This window comes from Fusarium odoratissimum, assembly GCF_000260195.1.
Source record: "Fusarium odoratissimum NRRL 54006 unplaced genomic scaffold supercont1.2, whole genome shotgun sequence".
In the NCBI taxonomy this organism is placed as follows: domain Eukaryota; kingdom Fungi; phylum Ascomycota; class Sordariomycetes; order Hypocreales; family Nectriaceae; genus Fusarium; species Fusarium odoratissimum.
Window position 1 is genome coordinate 661317 of NW_022158688.1, and position 17233 is coordinate 678549.

Genomic DNA, 17233 nt, shown 5'->3' on the forward strand with positions numbered 1-17233 from the left:
TGTCTTAATTACTCATACATTGTAGTTAAGCAAGATGACCCAGTTCGACTCTTGGCAGTAATCTTTGGTTTCCAGAGACCAAACATAAAATTGTTATATGTAATGCGATAAAGTCTAAGCTTAACGGACGAGGCTTAAGTATAATAGCCCTATAAAAGTATTAGTGCGCCCCAAACCAGAAATCAACCGAGACCAGAACTTCGTTCATCATAACGTAAGCGAGTTAAAACTATTCTTCTCTTCCCATTCCTGAAGCTTCCTCTCAACCTGTGCAACACTTCGATGCCAATGTCCGCCCGACTCCTCAATGTGGCCCAGAGCGGCAAACAGTAACCTCGAAGATGCAACAACGCCGTTAATACTGTCGCGACTACCGCCATGCATCAGCTCGCGATGGAAGGCCTTCAGAGCCATGGTCAGCGGCCACGCGATAAATATGGCTTGTAGCATAATGATGTCGCTGTCGGCCTTCCACGGTGAGGGGAGGTTCAGGCGCACTGCGGTTGATATCTGAAAAGCAGCTGCCGTAGCACGACGTTGACTCTCGGCCGTCATCAGTTGTGGCAGACCTTGCTCTTCGCTCCGAGCAATAGCTGATTCATGGGAAAAGATCTCAGTTGCGCGGAGGTTTAGATACAGGCTGAAGGCAACGGGGTCCTCGCGGATAGATGTAGCGTTGAGGTGTCGTTTCAGCATTCCGAAAAGCACATCTGTCTTCTTCACAAGATCGCAGTAGCCATCCCAGAAGCTCTTCGAAGTCCGCTTTTGTCCGTGGTCAAAACAGCATAGGGCTAGCTCTACCATGAGGACGCACCCTGCATAGGATGAGATCTCGGTGCTAGGCTCGAGGCCTATATCTGAGAGATAGGGCATCTTGAGCGGGACTAGATCGGATCTCAGTAACCCGGGTGATGGGAGGTTGATGTGAAACTTCTGGATGGTTTGAGTTTAGCGTCAAAGCGCTCTGAGAAAGTTGACGAGGGTTATCTTACCTTTATATCGCCCAGCATGCATTGCCATCCGGTACGTGTTTTGACGTAACTGAGCAATATGTACAAAGCCCAGAAGGTCCTTCTTCGTTCCTCTAGAAGAACCTGATCAGTCGTTTCAGGCAGACTCAGGCCAGAGCCATCATGTCTTTGAGAGTCTTGAAATCCATCGCCTTCATTTCGTTTATCCATGTAGGGCAGTTCAAGCAGCCTGGATAGCATGACAGCACGCCCCAGTGTCATCCAGCTCCTCTCGAGCTTCCCAGCCATAGCCTCATATCTCCCGATAAAGAGTAGGGCCTGTAACAAATTAAGTTCGTTCAACTGGCCATCTCTTTCGCACTTTTCTGCATAGTTCCTTGCTAATATATAGCAAGCAGACTCTTTGTTCTGGGAAGTGGATGAGTGAGCGCATCCAGCGAGTGCAACTGCGTAAATGAGGGCGCTTATAGCAAGACCGCCTCCCATTGATTCTGCCGCGAATCGATCTTGGTTCAGGAAGGGAAAGGAGAAGTAAATAGATTCAAAGTAGTACTTGTGCAGTGCATTTAGTTCTGCGTGCGAGATTTCCTCTTCGGTGCCGCTATGAGCCAAAGATCGAGGCGATAGGCGAGTGAGGAGTATGTTATCCAGTGGTTCCAGGGCTGTAAGCTGATTGCACCAGTCGAAAGCCATGTTGGAGTCGGCCCCTGGATTGAACAGATCAATATCTAGCATGGGTGAGCTGTTAGTCGGCAGATCGATGGCCGTGCCCATGTTTCGGTGGCAGTCTAGCTCCATGGGGTTACGGCCAGTTGACGGACCTGCAGATCCGAGTACACTAGAGACGCGTGATGGTGCCGTAGTCGCGAGATGGTACTGGGTGTTTGTGTCTGGTGTAATAGAGCCAAGGGCATCAGGCCAACGTGATGGCAAGACGGGCGCAGTAGTGGTGGAAGGTGGCTGTAAATGTGAGGTCATGGAACCTGTCCTTGGTCGCGGGGTCTCAAGAGCGAGCTGAGCTTCAGTCTTGGCCAATCGCTCCTGGAGCTCCTGCAGCTGTTCATCGCGAGTACGACGCTGAGAAATTGGGCTGTACCCGCAAGGTTGATTGAGCCGCTCGCATCGTCTTTGCAGGACATAGGCCAAAGCGTCAGCTCCACATTTCGATAGCCACGTACGTGCGTTCACCTATGATACGCTGCCAGACTGAACTGGCTTGGTCTCGTATGGTATGGGATGGGATGGACGGAACAAACCTGCATTTTGGCAAAGCCCTGTCACACCGGACTTTTCGCTCTCTGCTCGTCGAATTGAGTCGTCAGTTCAGCAGTCGGAAACGGCACACAGTGCATATCGATCCGCAGACGGCTTGGATTGACTTGACTTGCCTGCAAATCTCGCATGCGTGACGAGCCGTAAAGGGAGAACCGCCAGACGAAGATGGCCTGATCATCGCATATGATCTGTCTAGAGGTACTCAGGCAAACTTGAGTCGGTTCGCGCATACGGAATTTAACCTAATCAGTCGGGCATAGTCATACCACTCGTGAGTGAGAATGCTAAGATGAGTCTTTTGGTACTGGTGAGGGGAAAGGCAACGGAAGCCAGATTGCGATATGCAACAAACAAACAGGGACCGACATGAAGATGAAAAGAGCAATTTGCGGACCTGAACTCTCTTATCGATACCTACTGCAGGGGCCGTGCGCGCCGTCTGTCTTGGCTTTACGCTTATTATTCCTCCATGTAGGCATAACAAAACTCCGTTGATAAGCGACGTATGTACAAGGAAGAATGCGACTAAAAATAGATTCAAGAATGTGAAGCTTAAATAATAGAGTTTCTCGGAGGGTTTCACCTGGGGTATATAATTCAATCATCTCCGATAGGGTATTTATCAGAATGGAGCCTTGGCTGCGACCTTCATCCATTGAGACAACACTCTTTGCAAAGTTTTACTTCAAAATTGATCAACTTCTCCTATGTTGCACCTCCCCAAAGCTGCTTCACGATGAGAGTCAAGCTGGTCGACTCTCAGTTGAACGAGAAATATCCGTTGATCTGATACAGCTGACCATTTGCCTCCCACGATCCGCTCAATTGCTTCGAGCCACCCTTGGGGCACTGGTTGATGATGTCCCTAGAAGAATTAGACAAGTCAAATGTAATATCGGGTCACATACTCAGTAGCGTCCTGGTCACAATATTGATTAGCATAGCTCAGCAGTCAAAGCTGGAATACATACCCAGCAATCCTTGAATCCTTTCTTGCCACCAGTGTTCTTGCGCTTGATCTCAACATTCAAGATAGTGTCTACACCAAGGCCTTTGACAGTATAAGATCCGGAGGTGGTGCAAGCCTCCTGGTAAGTACAACCGGAGTTACTGCACATTCGCTCGCGAGCATCCCAATAAGCTGTGATGAACTTTCCGACGTCCTTGTTACCGTTGCCGAAGCAGTCTGCTGCCAGGGCCGAGGTGGCGAAGACAGTGAGGGCGTAGAGGTTGATGAGCTGCATTTTGTAGGAGTCGGTGGGATTTTGGTTTGGAGCTGAGTCTCGAGAAGCTTGAGTTGTTGTGAGATGATGGCATATTCAGATGGTTTTATAGTTGAGGACATATGGCAGGTCGGGCTGTCGGTGAAGGAACTTGATATGATTTTTACCAATACGAGTTTTCGCTTCTCGTGCGTGCATATCCAACGGTGCGTTTCTTCCGCACCATCCTTTTTAAGAATGATGCATTTTCGTTTGTCTCCGTCGACTGCTCTAGAATAGCTTAAGCGATGCCAGCTGAGATATCTCTTTGGCCACTGTTGCCGTTCGGTCGGCCGCCTCGTGGATAGTCGCATTCTATTGGTTTTCTTTCACTGATCCCATTCGCTATCGGTATAGGTCCACTCTGACAAAGCAGTTATCCTTGCGAATGGACCCCAATCATAGGCCCTGTAAGCTGTTAGTAATGTTGTGCGTTGGGTTATCTTGCATATGGCCACTGCTGAGCCTCACTCTTACTTCAGTATTTATCTGCACTGGTTATGCTGTCTGACTTTTCCTGTGGACCTTCATTACTCCCTGGTGAAAGTTCTGACTTGTTTAAAGTCTTTTTATTATGCTTAAACCCGCAAGGAAACCTCGGACATGACGGCATTCGACTTCCTTTCTATCGTTTAGGTTCCTTAGGTTGACAGTGAGACAGCACGATGGCCATGAGAGGCAATTTATTAAGGAACAGCTGTTTCTGCAGGTTACAAAAGGAGTGTTCTATCACATCTCTAGGCGATTCGCTCTATACGACATACGGCTTGTCATCCTTGAAGATCAACCCAGGCTTTCTCTCCGCCAAATCCAGGACCATCTCCGCAAAATAACTATTCGCCCAAGCAAACCACGGTCGTGTAAAGACAGAAGAATTGTAGATATTCACACTCTCATGAATCAGTCCCAGACCAGAAGTATTCTCCAAAATCATGTTAAGTCGCTCAATAATCTCATCGTCATCATCTGTTCCATAAATAGCTGAGACATGTGCCATAGGCCATGGATTAGTAGCGTTTGCGTGCGGTCCACCAATTCCACTGAATGTCTTTCCAACGGCGTAGTATGGATTTGCTCGTGAGAACAGAGCAGACTTGGTTTTCTTGTATGTCGGATCGTCACGCTTGAGAAAGCCTAGGTACGGGAGGGAGACAAGACTCGGAACGTTGGCGTCATCCATGATGTACTGACCGCCGTACCCATTAGTCTCATAAGCGAAAATACCATTCGAAGTGAGAGTATGGTTCCAAACTGCCTGTCGAATGATCTTGGCGTGACCACGTAGCGTTGTAGAAAGGCTCTTTTGGCCTCCAACTTTATCCAATACGTCGGCAACGTTATCGAGCTCGACTGACATCATGGCGTTGTCCGAGGTGATGTAATTGAAGACGGACAAGTCGTCTGACGGACGGTGACTGCACGCAACAAGACCATTAGCGAGCTTGGGCTCGCCGTTTCCGCTGTTAGGTACTGGTGGTGAGAGTGATCCTGCTTGGCCAGTCCAGTTGTAGTAGCTAAGGTACGACCAGTCTTCGGCCCAGGTGCTTTGAGATTGCTCATCGATGACTCGAAGGATTTGCTTCATCGCAGATTTGACTGTCGATTATTAGTATAAATGTAGGAACACTAGGAGTCCATCAGCTCACAATTGTCGTTGATGAAAGAAGCATCTTTGGTACTATCATAGTATGATCGCACGATCTTGAGGAAACCAGCCAGAGAGTCAAGTTCGTACTGAAAGTAGTTAGAAAACGGTATGGTAGCATGTCAGGGTGGTGACACACCTTGCACTCGAATACTGTTTGGTTATCGACTGGTCTAAGAACCACTGGTGTTAGTCTGGCTATATGAAGAACATGGGGTTTTCGGTAGAACACACGGATTGACGGTAACAAGTGTAGCGTAGTCCTATTAATCGCGTTAGCAGAAATTGATACACGAGGTATTGCCAGATCAGTCATGATATAACATCTCCTCGGGGTTCATACATTGACCGAAGGGCTCAAACCACTCTCAGGTGGAGGCTGGAAGGAACCTTGACACCTTTAGTTACGTCACGGTCACTCAGTGGTCGAATAGAATGGCACATACCACAATAAGGGTATTCGGAGATGTATCTCGCCTCGGTGTTGATGATAGCCTTGACGAGGGCCTTCAAGTTCTTGTCCTGGGGAAGTAGCTTATACAAATGGGCAAACTGGTTGCCCGTGTCGCGTAGCCATTGGGCACTTCAATTCTTTGTTAGTGAATATCTGTGAAACGAAGACTTTTGCGTACGTGATGTCCTATGTATTTCATTAGCCAATGTTCTCTTGATAAAAGTACAGAGACTTACACCAGTCACAATGAAAGCTAGATTCTTCTTGGCATCGAAATACTTGACCGTCGTGTCGAGCGTCGATGGGAAGGTATTCTCAAAGAGACGAGCCAGATCAGGATTCTTGACGCGTTTCTTGATGTCGCTGATGACTTTCTACCATCAAGTCAGCCATGAACGACCTCATGTCAAGACGTTTGAAAACGCACCTCAACAGCGGGGCTCTTGAAAGTCCTGCATTCTTCACTCGGTCTCATAAACGGCAGCTTCAACTTGCCAGAAGACAGCGGCTTGTGCGATTTCTGCGAATAGTCGACATAATCAGGACAAGAACTTGGCGTGCGACTCTGAGGCTTGTAATCCTTCCAAGAGGCTGCATCAGCACTCTGAAGAAGAGCTATCGCACCAGTCACAGCGCTGAGGAATTTCATCTTGCACTGTTGTTGACTAATTCAAGATGTAAAAGGAGGAAAACTTCATTTTAACTATGGCAACCAAGGAAGCTTTAAAGTTTCTATTCATCTCCGACGGGCCCGGAAGTTTATGCAGATCTTGTTCGGTATTGGCTTAAAATGCGGGGGATAGTTGCACTCGACCCTGATTCTATGTAACGTTGAGACATTGTCGGGCCTTTTGTAAACTATGAATATCGTGACGTAGTTCGCTTGATTCTTGGTTTAGCCTTGTGAAGCTATCGTCATTGGCGCGCTTAATAAAGTTGAGCACTTCTTGGTTATGAATGTCACTGCCGAGTGCCCAAGCCACGTATTTACAACGACATTCAACTTCTTGACAATCTTTGAATTGAGGTAAAGCTTGACTTATGGTGAGAAATTATTATAATCTTGAAATGTCATGATTTTATAAGGATTCGGACTTCTCGCCGATTTATGTGGATGCTTCGGCACTCACTTATACCGAGTTCGGCGAAGTTGAGGGGTTCGGCGACAACTTTGGACCCGCGGACATCATGCGACGACTTCTTCCTCGGCATTTCCCACGATAGCTTCAAAAACTCAAAATTCCCAATATCTTGCTTGAGATTTTAGCAAAAGTTGTTTCAATACCCTATATCATATGGGATCATCAACCACGTATCATCATGGCTGACTTTACTCAATACGGACATGCAACAGCAGAATGGCTCGCCGTCACGGATAGCAGGCCGCCCATTCCAGGTCATCTGGACCTGAAGGAGATGCAGCGCCTTACGAACATGTACCGAGAACAACTGGCCCAGAGCGAGATGGAGAAACTTAAAGACTACCCTATTCTCATGAACGATTACACCGTCACTTCAAGAGATGGCTTTCCTCTAGAGGTTCGAACCTACAGACCTGCTTCTGCCAAAGAAGGAGCGCGTCTTCCTATCTACATCCATCTCCACGGCGGCGGCTATGTCTTTGGAAACATCCCCTCCGAAGATGCCATCTGTACTCGCATCGCAGTTATGACAAACGTCACAGTCGTCAACCTGAACTATCGTCATGCTCCAGACTATGCTTATCCCACAGCATGGGAAGACACCGTCGACGCATTTCACTGGGTTCATGACCACATCGATGAACTTCTCGGAGTTCCTAGCCAAGTCGTAGTTGGCGGAATCTCAGCTGGTGCCCAACTAGCAGCCTCCTTGACGCTTCGACAAAACATCGCTCCCGATGCTCTTTCACGACCGAAGCTCGCTGGTCAGGTTTTGATGATTCCTGCTCTGGTCCACCCTGATTGCTACGCACCTATCATGGAGCAGATGAAGGAACCTTCTTTGTCTTCATATGTTCAGAACGCGGAAGCTCCGATGATCAACAAGGCAGCGCTCGACAAGTTCACTGGGCTGTTGAAGGTTCAGAACCCGGATCCCAAGGATGTTCGATTGAATATTGGCCTTGCGACTGTTGAGCAGCTCAAGAACATGCCGCCCTCGACGCTCGGTATTTGTGGCTTGGATCCTTTGAGAGATGAAGCTCTCTTTTATGGACAGAAACTTGTTGAAGCAGGGTAAGTTGTCGAGTATCAGTATATGAGAATCAATCTGACGAAGCTAGCAGAGTTCCCACGGATGTCCATGTTTTTAATGGTCTGCCGCATGGCTTCCGACGCTTTGGAGATCAATTAGCCGAGAGTAGGAGATGGGACAAGGTTATGGAGGATGGAATCAAGTGGGCACTCTCGAAGCCCGAGCCTTCTGGAAAGTTTGAGATCAAACTTGAGTAGAGCGGTCCGAGTCACGTGGATTTTCAGGATATATGCGTGAATAAGATATCATATTGAATATACATAGAACTAGACAATGCTTGTCTATCTGTAACAAATATGCGCCTTCATCTTCGGTCTATTCTAGCATGGTATTAATCAAGTCCGATATCCCGTCATTCGTCTAGCCTCCGTCCCATGAATATTATTGTCTCTCACCCATGGTCTATTGAAAGGTTCGACCATGCTCCGTGACAGCGTTCTGGTTATCCACCATGATATAATCAAAACCAACAATCATCCTCATAGAAGAATGATCAATGAAATTGTTTTCATCAGGCGTAATCACATCTCTGTAGAATGGGTCGGATCCCATAGCCTGGAAGGTCTCCATGGTCGGCACCCAAAACTCCGCAGCGCCATCGAACTCGAGCACGGGAGCTGCGCCAGGGACGCGAAGAAGGTCTCGAAGCTCAGGGGTAGAGTGGTACTACGGAACAAGTTAGCTTATGTAACTAGTTTAAGCTTTGGGTTGCTCACCTGTGAGTACTTGTAAACCCCAAATCGCAAGTGAAAGTCTCCCGCAGTCTTGGTATGGTTGTTGGCCCAGTACGCGTTGAACTGTTCAGGAGTGATGCCTTCCTTTCGGTTGTAGAAGAGTTTGATGTGAAACACACGTTCGAGATTCTTGGTACATGTTGGCTTATAGGTGAAGGGGCAGCATTCGGCGGAGGTAGCTGGCTCAGGAGCAGAAACTGCCCGAGGTTGTGGGATACTCGTTGCAGCCGCCGTCAGAGGAAGGAGAGACAACAAGAAACATGAGACTTTCATCTTGAACAACAATAGTATTACTGAAAAAGCTTTGTAAAGGCTCGAAATGGTTGGGATATCAAGCTTGAGACGTCTTCTCTTCAGGCATTATATAACTCTCCTCCAAGTCTTGGCACTTCCCATGACGTGGCCTCAACATCGACAATCTTGTCTATATCCCTGAACCTGCCTTCTTCTTTCGGAAGACCTTCTTCCAAATACTACAAGTTTTTCAAATTCTGCAGGATCATCAGCACTAAAGATCATCATCTCGCGAGTTGTCGCGCAGCGAAAAGCGAGACAGCGAGAGCGACTAGGAAGACGCGGCGTAAGCAGAGATGCCACATTGGGCATGATCCGCAACGGACTTGTGCATAATATGACTTATGAGATAAGATTATTAAGATTCGGGAGCCGAATTTCTTCGGGCAGATTTATTCGTATTTGAAATAATATGTAGTGCTTGTTAAGATAAGGTGGTCTTGGCGGGACATGATGCATGAGAGGAGACGTAATAGACAGAATCGAGATTGTGGCAAGATTTGTTTGTCACACAAGATTTGGAATATGCTGTTACCAAGAAATAAAGTGTGGCGGGCATGGGCTCGTGTTTGAGGCTCTCGGGAGAGTGGCCGTCCAGTACGATGACGTTAGACGGTAGAAACGAGATACATCTTATGCAGCAAGGCATTAGCACAAGTGGCCCAATGCACTAGATTTCGTATTTCTTCTTCATCTCATCATTTCTTAGACAGCCTTGCCGCCATCTACCTTGAAGAAATAAATCTCAAAAAGGTATCCAAACAATCATATCCCCATCACGTACCGCTCCTGTATCACCACCGACGTAATAGTTTCGTAGATACATCAAACTCATCGAGTTCCACTGAAATGACAGTTAGACTGCAGTAAACCCAGGACCTCTTCGTCTAGGTTCCTTACTTTCAAAGTTATCCCCAGCATGACTCGAGTTTACAACAACGTGCGGTGCAACATCTGCCATAGTCTCATCTGTCCCTTCAAGATCCTGCTCCAAGGCGACATGATCTCTGATCTTGAGGAAAATAACAGGAGATGCGATGATTAATGACGCAGCTAAGAGTACCCAGTTGCTGATGAATTGCGCTTCAAATGATACTTTTCTTGCGTCCAGGTTATTTGATATGGCTGCACCGGCTGATTGAATGCCTTTGTAGAAGCCGATGTAGTTTGCGCAACGACGACCTGAGTTTGAGAGAGCGCCCATGAACCTTATCCTATTAGTCGCCATCGGAAGAATATTCATAGTGGACTTACCAATAAACAGTAGCTTGCCAAGCTGCATCATAAAATCCATAGAAGATATAAAGGAACATGGGCCCAGCATACCCATCGTCTCTCCAATCCGTGTCAAAGTCCTCAGCCTTTGACATCTCCCGGGTATATGTTCTCTGATGAACATAACCTCCTCCCCAAACAACAAAGGTCATGACAAAGAGAACAACCAGTGCAATCTTGGCTCGTACAGATCGACGAAGATATTCCAAGTCCAAAAGGTACCCCCATATCGCCGCGGCTACAATCTGCGCCAGCCAGTACAAGAGGCTATTCAGCGCTTTGGTCCTCGTTGAGAAGTATGCACCGTTGACGACATTTTGTTGATATACATAGAACCAGTTAGATGAGAAGAACATAGGAAACAAGAATATGACAAAAGGTTCATAGCGAATAGTCTCATACAAGCCGTGGAACTCGCTTTGCCAAGTCGGGTTCTTCATCAGAATAACATATGATCCGTCCTTTCGAATTATATCATTTGCGTTGCAGAGAAGGAGGGCTAATGCGGCTCCGAAGAACATCAGGACGATGAACCCGATGTATGTGCCGTCGCTAACATATTCATTGTTTTCAGTGTTAATGTTGCCACCCAAGGGAATCTGCAAAGTTTGTTAGCTTCTATCGAAGATGGCATGCCACTTATTGAGAGAGAGGAAGGATGAGAGGAAATAAGGCCAGGAAATGACGTACAAGGCTTCCGATGACGGCTCCCATGTTGAAGATGCCCCAGAACCAGGCAAAGTAATGACCCTTCTGATGTTCATGGGGATACGAGATCATGATAGTTCCTTGCGCGGTCCAAAGCATTGCTGCGCATACACCAAGAAGCACGCCTGCAACGATGTTGAAAGCTCGGACGTCGTTTTCGTAGTGCGTATAGAGCAGAATGCTAATGGTGTAGATGCCATAGCCAATACCACCAAAAGCTAGTGTCAGTTTTACCCCGAGCCTGTTGACGAAAGTGCCTCCAAAGAAGCCGACGACGGCAAAGGTACTGTATAAGGCAGTATTCTGCGATTTTTACTTAGTAAACAATGTTTCCAGTCAGTGATGGCTACTCACCATGTCATTCACAAGCTTCGTATCCTTCAGCCCCCCTCCGCCCATCCCATTAAGCGCATTAAACATACCAGGACACATGAAGCATACAAAAGCAACCATACCCAACTGGATCTTCGGCGACGCATACCAAGGCAACGTGAACCCGAAAATACGATACTGACGATACTTGTAGCCCCGTGGAACATCAACAACACCAGTTGAGTAGTTGTATAACGCATCACGCTCTCGATACGCGACAGCCTCTGGGTTGTTCACCGGGGCAGATTGCCCTGCAGCGGGAGTGTTGAGAGACATGGTAGGGACTGTAGATTAACTGAGACATACGGGGAGCGAGATAAGAGCAGCATTGGGTGGTTTATGAACTCGTAAGCTTTATGGCGAATAGCTGACGTGGCGGAGCACGACGGGAGCTGGTGGTACAGCTTATCGGCAGCTCGTGTTACTTCATACCGAAAGTTTTTGTGAAGGAGTGATAGGCTTGCAGAATGGCTTGTCAGCTAAGGTAGGCTCTGCGGCTGAGCGAATATTGATAGTTCAGAAGGTCAACTATAAAAAGAGAATTCATTAATTTATGGCGTGCAGCTGCCAGATATGGCAGTATTTTTAGAACCATTCAAACCCTCCTCAAGTCTAAGCTTAATCTGAGGCCAAAGGGGCATTAACATAGCCACCAAGGAAGCCACGCAAGATACGCACACTGCGGGAAAAGGTCTTCGGATCCTGAGCTGATGCGGCTGAACTATGGGATCATGGATATGGCTGACTGCATATCGATAGCCAACTATCGAGAGCTCTGATGAAAGAGGCTTCTTGCAGCGAATAAAATGTTTCAGTGGTGTTACAACACTTTCTCACGCGAGACATTTCAGCGAGGTTGCATGGCCCCCAACTTCGCAAGGGAGACTTGGTGAAATACCGGTAGGGCTGGCTACGCTGGCTTGCGGGGTCAATGGCAGTGCTGTGAGACTAATTGCCAATCCGTAAAAGTCCGAGTTAGGCATCATATTATTACATTAAATGTTATCTGAGTGCGAAAGAGCTTCCAAGGCTGTAAATAAAATTGTTCTTTGCTCAAGTCGTTTCTTGGACATTATGTAACCATAACATGAGTTTAGTATTATCACGTGATGTGATTAGCTGGCCTCTCCACAGACTGGAGGCGCATGAGAAATATCTGGCCACCAACATTCATTATCGAGGGTGATAAGTCGTTTGGCACGAAGCGTCTGCCCTTCAGCCATACTATCACCTATATCTCTCATCGGACCCGAAAATGTTACCACTTGGGCTTGGTGTGTCTTTTCGAGATGGATGGATCCTTTCAAGAGTCAACCCTAACCTTGACAGGGAGGGCGAGGCAAGGTGCGCGATGCAAGCATCAGCTATCAGGTCTTTTAACTCAAAATAACATTTTCCAAAAAGGCACTTCAGGCAGCCTCAAAGCTACACATACAGTTGCCAAAGACACTTCAGGAGCACCCACCATCTCGATGAAAGTCTAGCTCTCTGCAACTATCTCAACAAGATGATGAGCGCCGAGTCGGCCGCCAGAGCCATCACTGCCGGTTGCTTGGACAGATATCCAGAAGGAGTTGCGTATGGGGGTTCGAGGCGGCGTAATGAAGTTTGGGAGCTTCTTGCATCTACTCTCCTGCGCTTTGAAGACGATTGCGACATGATAGTTGATCTACTCGTCGCGATTCAAACGCTACCATCAATGAATAGTAATCCCTGGTGGGTGACGGGTCCACAGCCCAGCGACTCGTTGTGTGAACTACCTTCATTTCACAATGTCTGGCAATCCTGCTATGAATCGCTTCGATGTCAATGTCACGAGGGTGAAGATGAAAGTTTCTCGGTAGACAAGAATTACTACAGAAGAGCAGGAAAGGCAGAAGCAAAGATGTATCTCCGCGGGATTCCAGGAATAACGGAGTTTATGGGATACAAAACGATTAACCTTATTTGTGTACAGACCGAAGACCTCGAGTTTGTCATCCATGAGATTCACGCTTGGTTGCAGACTGCGGGATCTAAAATGGCGGAAACACTAGATTCGAACAAGATCAAGTTCTTTGAGAGGGAGGTGAGAGGTCGGCCTGGTAAGTATTATGACGTTTCAGTCACCATGTTTGAGCATTGGCAACATTGGAAGAAGTCGTTTTTGGAGATCAGTTTTGATGAGCACCTTTTATCTTCTGAGGGAAGGGAGTTAGCAAGAGAATGTCATGATATCATGAAAGCACAGAACATCAAGTTGCCATTGTTTCTCTAGCCAGTTAACATATAGAGTCAAGCCGGAATATGAAGTTAGAAACACTCTCCGTGGGCACATTGAAAGCAGGCGAACCAAACCGATCAAAGGATCAAGGTCCCGTATCAACATTCGTCAAAACGCTAGACATTGAAAGTATTTGATGGCAATAATGGGAAACGGTGTCTTCGTATTGTAGCAACTCATAACGCGTTCAACCACGGGGGTAAGAAAGGCAGTAAATGCCTGACGTATATTGTCAATAATTAAACAAAGTACGCTGAGCTAGGTCCGTTCTTTAGTTAGAGGTTGGGCATCTCAGCAACGCAAGAGTTCTCGAGGCAGGTACACTCAAAAGTCTCGCAGCTGTATCCATCAATGTCGGTCTTCTCGTCACAGTCCTGGTTAACATAGCAGTAGTGCGCGCCCTCGGGAACAGGGTCGGCAAGAGCACGACGACGAGCAGGAGGTTGAGTAGTGACGGCCTCCTCCTCAGCTTGGGTGGTGGTGGCAGCCTCTTCAGGTGCAGCGGTAGTGGTGTTCTCCTCGGCGGCGGCAGTAGTGGTAGCCTCAGCAGCAGTGGTGGTTTCCTCGTCGACAGCTGCGGTGGTTGTAGGTTCAGCAGTGGTGGTGTCGGTGAGACGCTCACAGTTGCGGTTGATGCAGCCGCAGCGGAATGCATCGCAGAGCTGAATGAAGGCATCGCAGTCGTCGCTGGTGACGCAGGGAAAGAGGTCGGCAGGAACGAAAGCGGAAGTAGTAGCGAGTTCAGAAGTGGTTGTGTCGGTGGCGGTGAAGGTGATGAAGGTGGTCACTTCGGTGGTGATATCAATACCAGAGGTGGTGAGAACGGTAGTAGTGGCGAGAGATGTCTCAGCGGTGGTGGTGTCAGAAACAATCGCAACGGTGGTTGTCTCAGATCCGGTCTCGGCAGTAGTAGTCTCGGAGCCAGACTCAACACTGGTGGTAGTCTCTGAACCAGTCTCGACACTGGTGGTAGTGGTACCAACGACAGTCTCGGTGGCTGAAGTCTCAGATGCAGTCTTAGCTGTAGTGCTACCAGACGAAACCACCGCGCTGGTCTGAGAGCTAGGACGGCAGAGACCAGCGTTTACACCGGAGATCGAAAGAGCGGCAACAAGGCCAGCAGTGAAGTTGGGGAACATCATTGTAACGAACGTGGTGATATCAAAGATATCTTGGTAAAAGAGTGACTGGTCTAAAGGATGACTGATGAAGAAACAGGAAACCTCTCAAAAGAGAGCGCGTTTGGGTTTTGTATAAACATTGCGCATCGCAATAATAAAGGATCGGCGGCTATGATGGATATTTCTAAGCGCATAGAGCTAGGAAGAGACTATTGATTTTGGCTCGTTTCTTTTGCGGGCCAGCCCCAACGCCGCCCTCCGTTAGGCGCCGTTTCCCCTGAGTTTACCTTGGTTGAGAAATTAAGTGGCGTTCACAAGCTCAGCTAAGGTTGAAAATGCCCAATAGTCTCATGGGAACATTTATCGGATCAGAAACTTCCGCCATCCCGTCGTGTCTTGACGTCAAACATGTCCTGACTAACGTTGCTCGGTGGAGCATGGGAGCGACGGTCCGTTATGTTCCGGAGACGCGATAAGATTCTCCCATTAAGCGACGCTCTGCGGCCCGGGTTTTCTTTTTGGTTATCGCGACAATACAGAAGCTTTACTGAAGTTGGCTAGGGTTGCCCAATGAGGCGTTTTCTCACCTGGAATCTCCTGCCAATGCACTGAGCAACCGACAACAAACACGTCTGTAATAACGCGGCTTGGAACTCCAATAGACACCAGCGATTGTGGCGTTGCTGAGGTGAAATTGATTTACAGATATTTGGACAGCGAGAGAGTAGGATTGCTCAAGGCTCAATCCGAAGGAGTAAGATTTCAAGACGGCTTCATGTTATCGATCTTATCTCAATATGTTGAAGGAGAAAAAGCAAATTGTAATGGGTTTTGTCATTAAAATGACTAAAATAATTTTAAAATAGGCAGATACTTAGTCACAGATCAGTCTTAATCCAGTGTCAACTGCTATGGACTTTTTGTAGTCTCGGTTCGTTAGGTATAGATGAAAAGACAAATTCGATGCTGTGGGGTATGGCAAGCCCGTTGACGATCAGCAGCCCAATTGCCTCCTGCCGCTACTGCAGGGGCATTGAAGCTTAGCGCATATCCCCACTAAAAGTGAACATGAGCACGATGGAAAACCTCCATGAGGTCACCATCCACGATACAAATGCTCAGAGATGATAGTTGAATCCTTCTAAATGTTGTAGAATGAGCAATAAAGAATAGAGTAATCTACGACCCACGGAATAGGTTCCACAGAAATCTAAAGCCAGCTATAAGAGTTCCCAAGACTAATAACAGAAGGTAACATTATTTATTAGATATGCTTGTTTCTTACTGAATTCCGTGATATTGAACGTGACGGAAAATCAGGAGAAAAGATCCCCCAACTCCACAACTTCTTCATCATCTGATTCCCTCCTTATCCTTCTAAGCATCCGCTTCTCTTCTTTCAACTTCTCGTCCTCTGGCCTCTTTGGGTTAACATGGATATAGCGTTCAGCTGAGAGGGTCTCGCCTGTGTATAACACCATCCCATCGACACAGCTGATGAAATAGTCAAGCTCCTCTTGGTTCCGAAAAGTGGCGAATCCAATCTCACTAGACATCAGCCCAGTGCCTACCGGGTGGAAGTCGAAGAATCGTCGCGCAAGCCTCATACACGAGGAAATTTTGATCGGGAGTTGTTCTTCGGTTCTGACAGTTGCAATGAAGCATTTGGCTGGATCCTTAAAAGGCCTGACCCTGCCAGAACTTGCTATTCTGAAACATGCATGATCGAATAGGAGCGTTTTATGGTTCCTCTCGTCAAGAAGGGCATGTGCTAAAGCAAGAGTTGTCACGACATCGTCGCCAGCATTGTCAGCGTTACCATGGCTGTGGTATCCCTTCCCGGGCTTGACATCTTTCCACCAGTAGCCAAAGGTCTGTATCAAAAATAGCAGATTTGGAAGATATGCAAGCGATGAGGAGGTGATGTCTGTCACGATGTCGCCAAGATCTATCCAGGCTGAGAAGAAGGGTATGGCAGCTGGGAAGTTTGTCAATAGGTAAGTCCACTCCGCTCCCATTCCGAACCCGATGAGCACGAGCTTCTTGTCCTTAGGTAGATCCTGGAGGAACTCCACAACAGAAGCCTCCAAATCCTCGATGTCGACAGTCTTTTCCTCGCCAAAGCGATGGGGGCGACGAATAGGCATGCCTTTGAAACCGCCGACGCGAAGAACTTGGTCTCCCAGCTCCTTCCTCGTGTTAATTTTCAAAGTGAGCCCTTCCATTTCGTTATCTTCGAAGAAATGACGAAGGCGTCGCTTTGGTCTTATCATTCCAAGGCTGCGCGCCGGGCATGGAGGATGTCTAGACTTTAGTGTCCTGGTGAACGCCAGTCCAACTTGGTGGAGAACACGGTCTCCCTTGCTCGTGATGGCAACATGTTCCGTGTCAAGTGCGAGAAAATGTGAGTTCTCGAAAACTTCGCGAAACCCTTTCAGTGTCGTGATTCTGTTGTTGAAGAGAATTTGCGTCGCTGGATCGCGCTCGAGTTGCTGGTAACGCACCATGCTGAGCAGGTATGTTTACAGGAGCAGGATCATTTTCGAGATGTGACGCGGCACTTAGTATATTTATTATTTCAATTTGTTAGCCTCATGCTTTCAGTTGTTTGGCTTTATCCTTAA

At 47.5% G+C, this 17233-nt stretch overlaps 9 protein-coding genes across 18 annotated transcripts; 2 read left to right on the forward strand and 7 right to left on the reverse strand.

Annotated features, from left to right (window-relative positions):
- Window positions 1–37: 37 nt before the first annotated feature.
- Window positions 38–2655, reverse strand: FOIG_01846 (uncharacterized protein). Of its 9 annotated transcripts, XM_031198838.1 has the most exons (5): window positions 2360–2655; window positions 2228–2269; window positions 1793–2097; window positions 993–1699; window positions 39–933 (listed from the first exon to the last, which is right to left on the reverse strand). In XM_031198838.1, exons 1-5 carry the CDS (start codon window positions 2422–2424, stop codon window positions 208–210), a joined length of 1845 nt encoding a protein of 614 aa, XP_031070875.1. In that variant the 5' UTR covers window positions 2425–2655; the 3' UTR covers window positions 39–207. The 9 variants fall into 9 exon arrangements, with proteins under 9 accessions (XP_031070873.1, XP_031070880.1, XP_031070881.1 ...); XM_031198836.1 differs by having other exon boundaries at window positions 38–933; window positions 993–2097; XM_031198843.1 differs by having other exon boundaries at window positions 38–933; window positions 1793–2269.
- Window positions 2656–2766: 111 nt separating this feature from the next.
- FOIG_01847 (uncharacterized protein) lies at window positions 2767–3567 on the reverse strand. The gene is made up of 3 exons (XM_031198845.1): window positions 3218–3567; window positions 3155–3165; window positions 2767–3111 (listed from the first exon to the last, which is right to left on the reverse strand). The coding sequence occupies exons 1-3, from the start codon at window positions 3488–3490 to the stop codon at window positions 3006–3008; spliced, it is 390 nt and encodes a 129-aa protein (XP_031070882.1). The 5' UTR covers window positions 3491–3567; the 3' UTR covers window positions 2767–3005.
- Window positions 3568–3937: 370 nt separating this feature from the next.
- FOIG_01848 (uncharacterized protein) lies at window positions 3938–6256 on the reverse strand (the record flags this gene model as incomplete). Its single annotated transcript, XM_031198846.1, has 9 exons — window positions 3938–5104; window positions 5155–5242; window positions 5293–5326; window positions 5388–5416; window positions 5497–5543; window positions 5600–5736; window positions 5786–5793; window positions 5844–5981; window positions 6035–6256. 9 exons carry the CDS (start codon window positions 6254–6256, stop codon window positions 4260–4262), a joined length of 1548 nt encoding a protein of 515 aa, XP_031070883.1. The 3' UTR covers window positions 3938–4259.
- Window positions 6257–6742: 486 nt separating this feature from the next.
- On the forward strand, window positions 6743–8231 carry FOIG_01849 (uncharacterized protein). Its single transcript, XM_031198847.1, has 2 exons — window positions 6743–7823; window positions 7874–8231. The coding sequence occupies exons 1-2, from the start codon at window positions 6928–6930 to the stop codon at window positions 8037–8039; spliced, it is 1062 nt and encodes a 353-aa protein (XP_031070884.1). The 5' UTR covers window positions 6743–6927; the 3' UTR covers window positions 8040–8231.
- A 13-nt stretch (window positions 8232–8244) lies between these two features.
- Window positions 8245–8849, reverse strand: FOIG_01850 (uncharacterized protein; the record flags this gene model as incomplete). The annotated part of the gene is made up of 2 exons (XM_031198848.1): window positions 8245–8508; window positions 8559–8849. The coding sequence occupies 2 exons, from the start codon at window positions 8847–8849 to the stop codon at window positions 8245–8247; spliced, it is 555 nt and encodes a 184-aa protein (XP_031070885.1).
- A 654-nt stretch (window positions 8850–9503) lies between these two features.
- On the reverse strand, window positions 9504–11564 carry FOIG_01851 (uncharacterized protein; the record flags this gene model as incomplete). 2 transcript variants are annotated; one of them, XM_031198849.1, is made up of 5 exons in its annotated part: window positions 9504–9714; window positions 9771–10078; window positions 10125–10744; window positions 10836–11156; window positions 11208–11501. In XM_031198849.1, 5 exons carry the CDS (start codon window positions 11499–11501, stop codon window positions 9665–9667), a joined length of 1593 nt encoding a protein of 530 aa, XP_031070886.1. In that variant the 3' UTR covers window positions 9504–9664. The 2 variants fall into 2 exon arrangements, with proteins under 2 accessions (XP_031070886.1, XP_031070887.1); XM_031198850.1 differs by having other exon boundaries at window positions 9504–10078; window positions 11208–11564.
- An 824-nt stretch (window positions 11565–12388) lies between these two features.
- Window positions 12389–13643, forward strand: FOIG_01852 (uncharacterized protein). Its single transcript, XM_031198851.1, has 2 exons — window positions 12389–12569; window positions 12630–13643. The coding sequence occupies exons 1-2, from the start codon at window positions 12481–12483 to the stop codon at window positions 13480–13482; spliced, it is 942 nt and encodes a 313-aa protein (XP_031070888.1). The 5' UTR covers window positions 12389–12480; the 3' UTR covers window positions 13483–13643.
- Window positions 13589–14630, reverse strand: FOIG_01853 (uncharacterized protein; the record flags this gene model as incomplete). Its single annotated transcript, XM_031198852.1, has 1 exon — window positions 13589–14630. One exon carries the CDS (start codon window positions 14628–14630, stop codon window positions 13764–13766), a length of 867 nt encoding a protein of 288 aa, XP_031070889.1. The 3' UTR covers window positions 13589–13763.
- A 1295-nt stretch (window positions 14631–15925) lies between these two features.
- On the reverse strand, window positions 15926–17116 carry FOIG_01854 (uncharacterized protein; the record flags this gene model as incomplete). Its single annotated transcript, XM_031198853.1, has 1 exon — window positions 15926–17116. One exon carries the CDS (start codon window positions 17114–17116, stop codon window positions 15926–15928), a length of 1191 nt encoding a protein of 396 aa, XP_031070890.1.
- Between the last annotated feature and the right edge of the window lie 117 nt (window positions 17117–17233).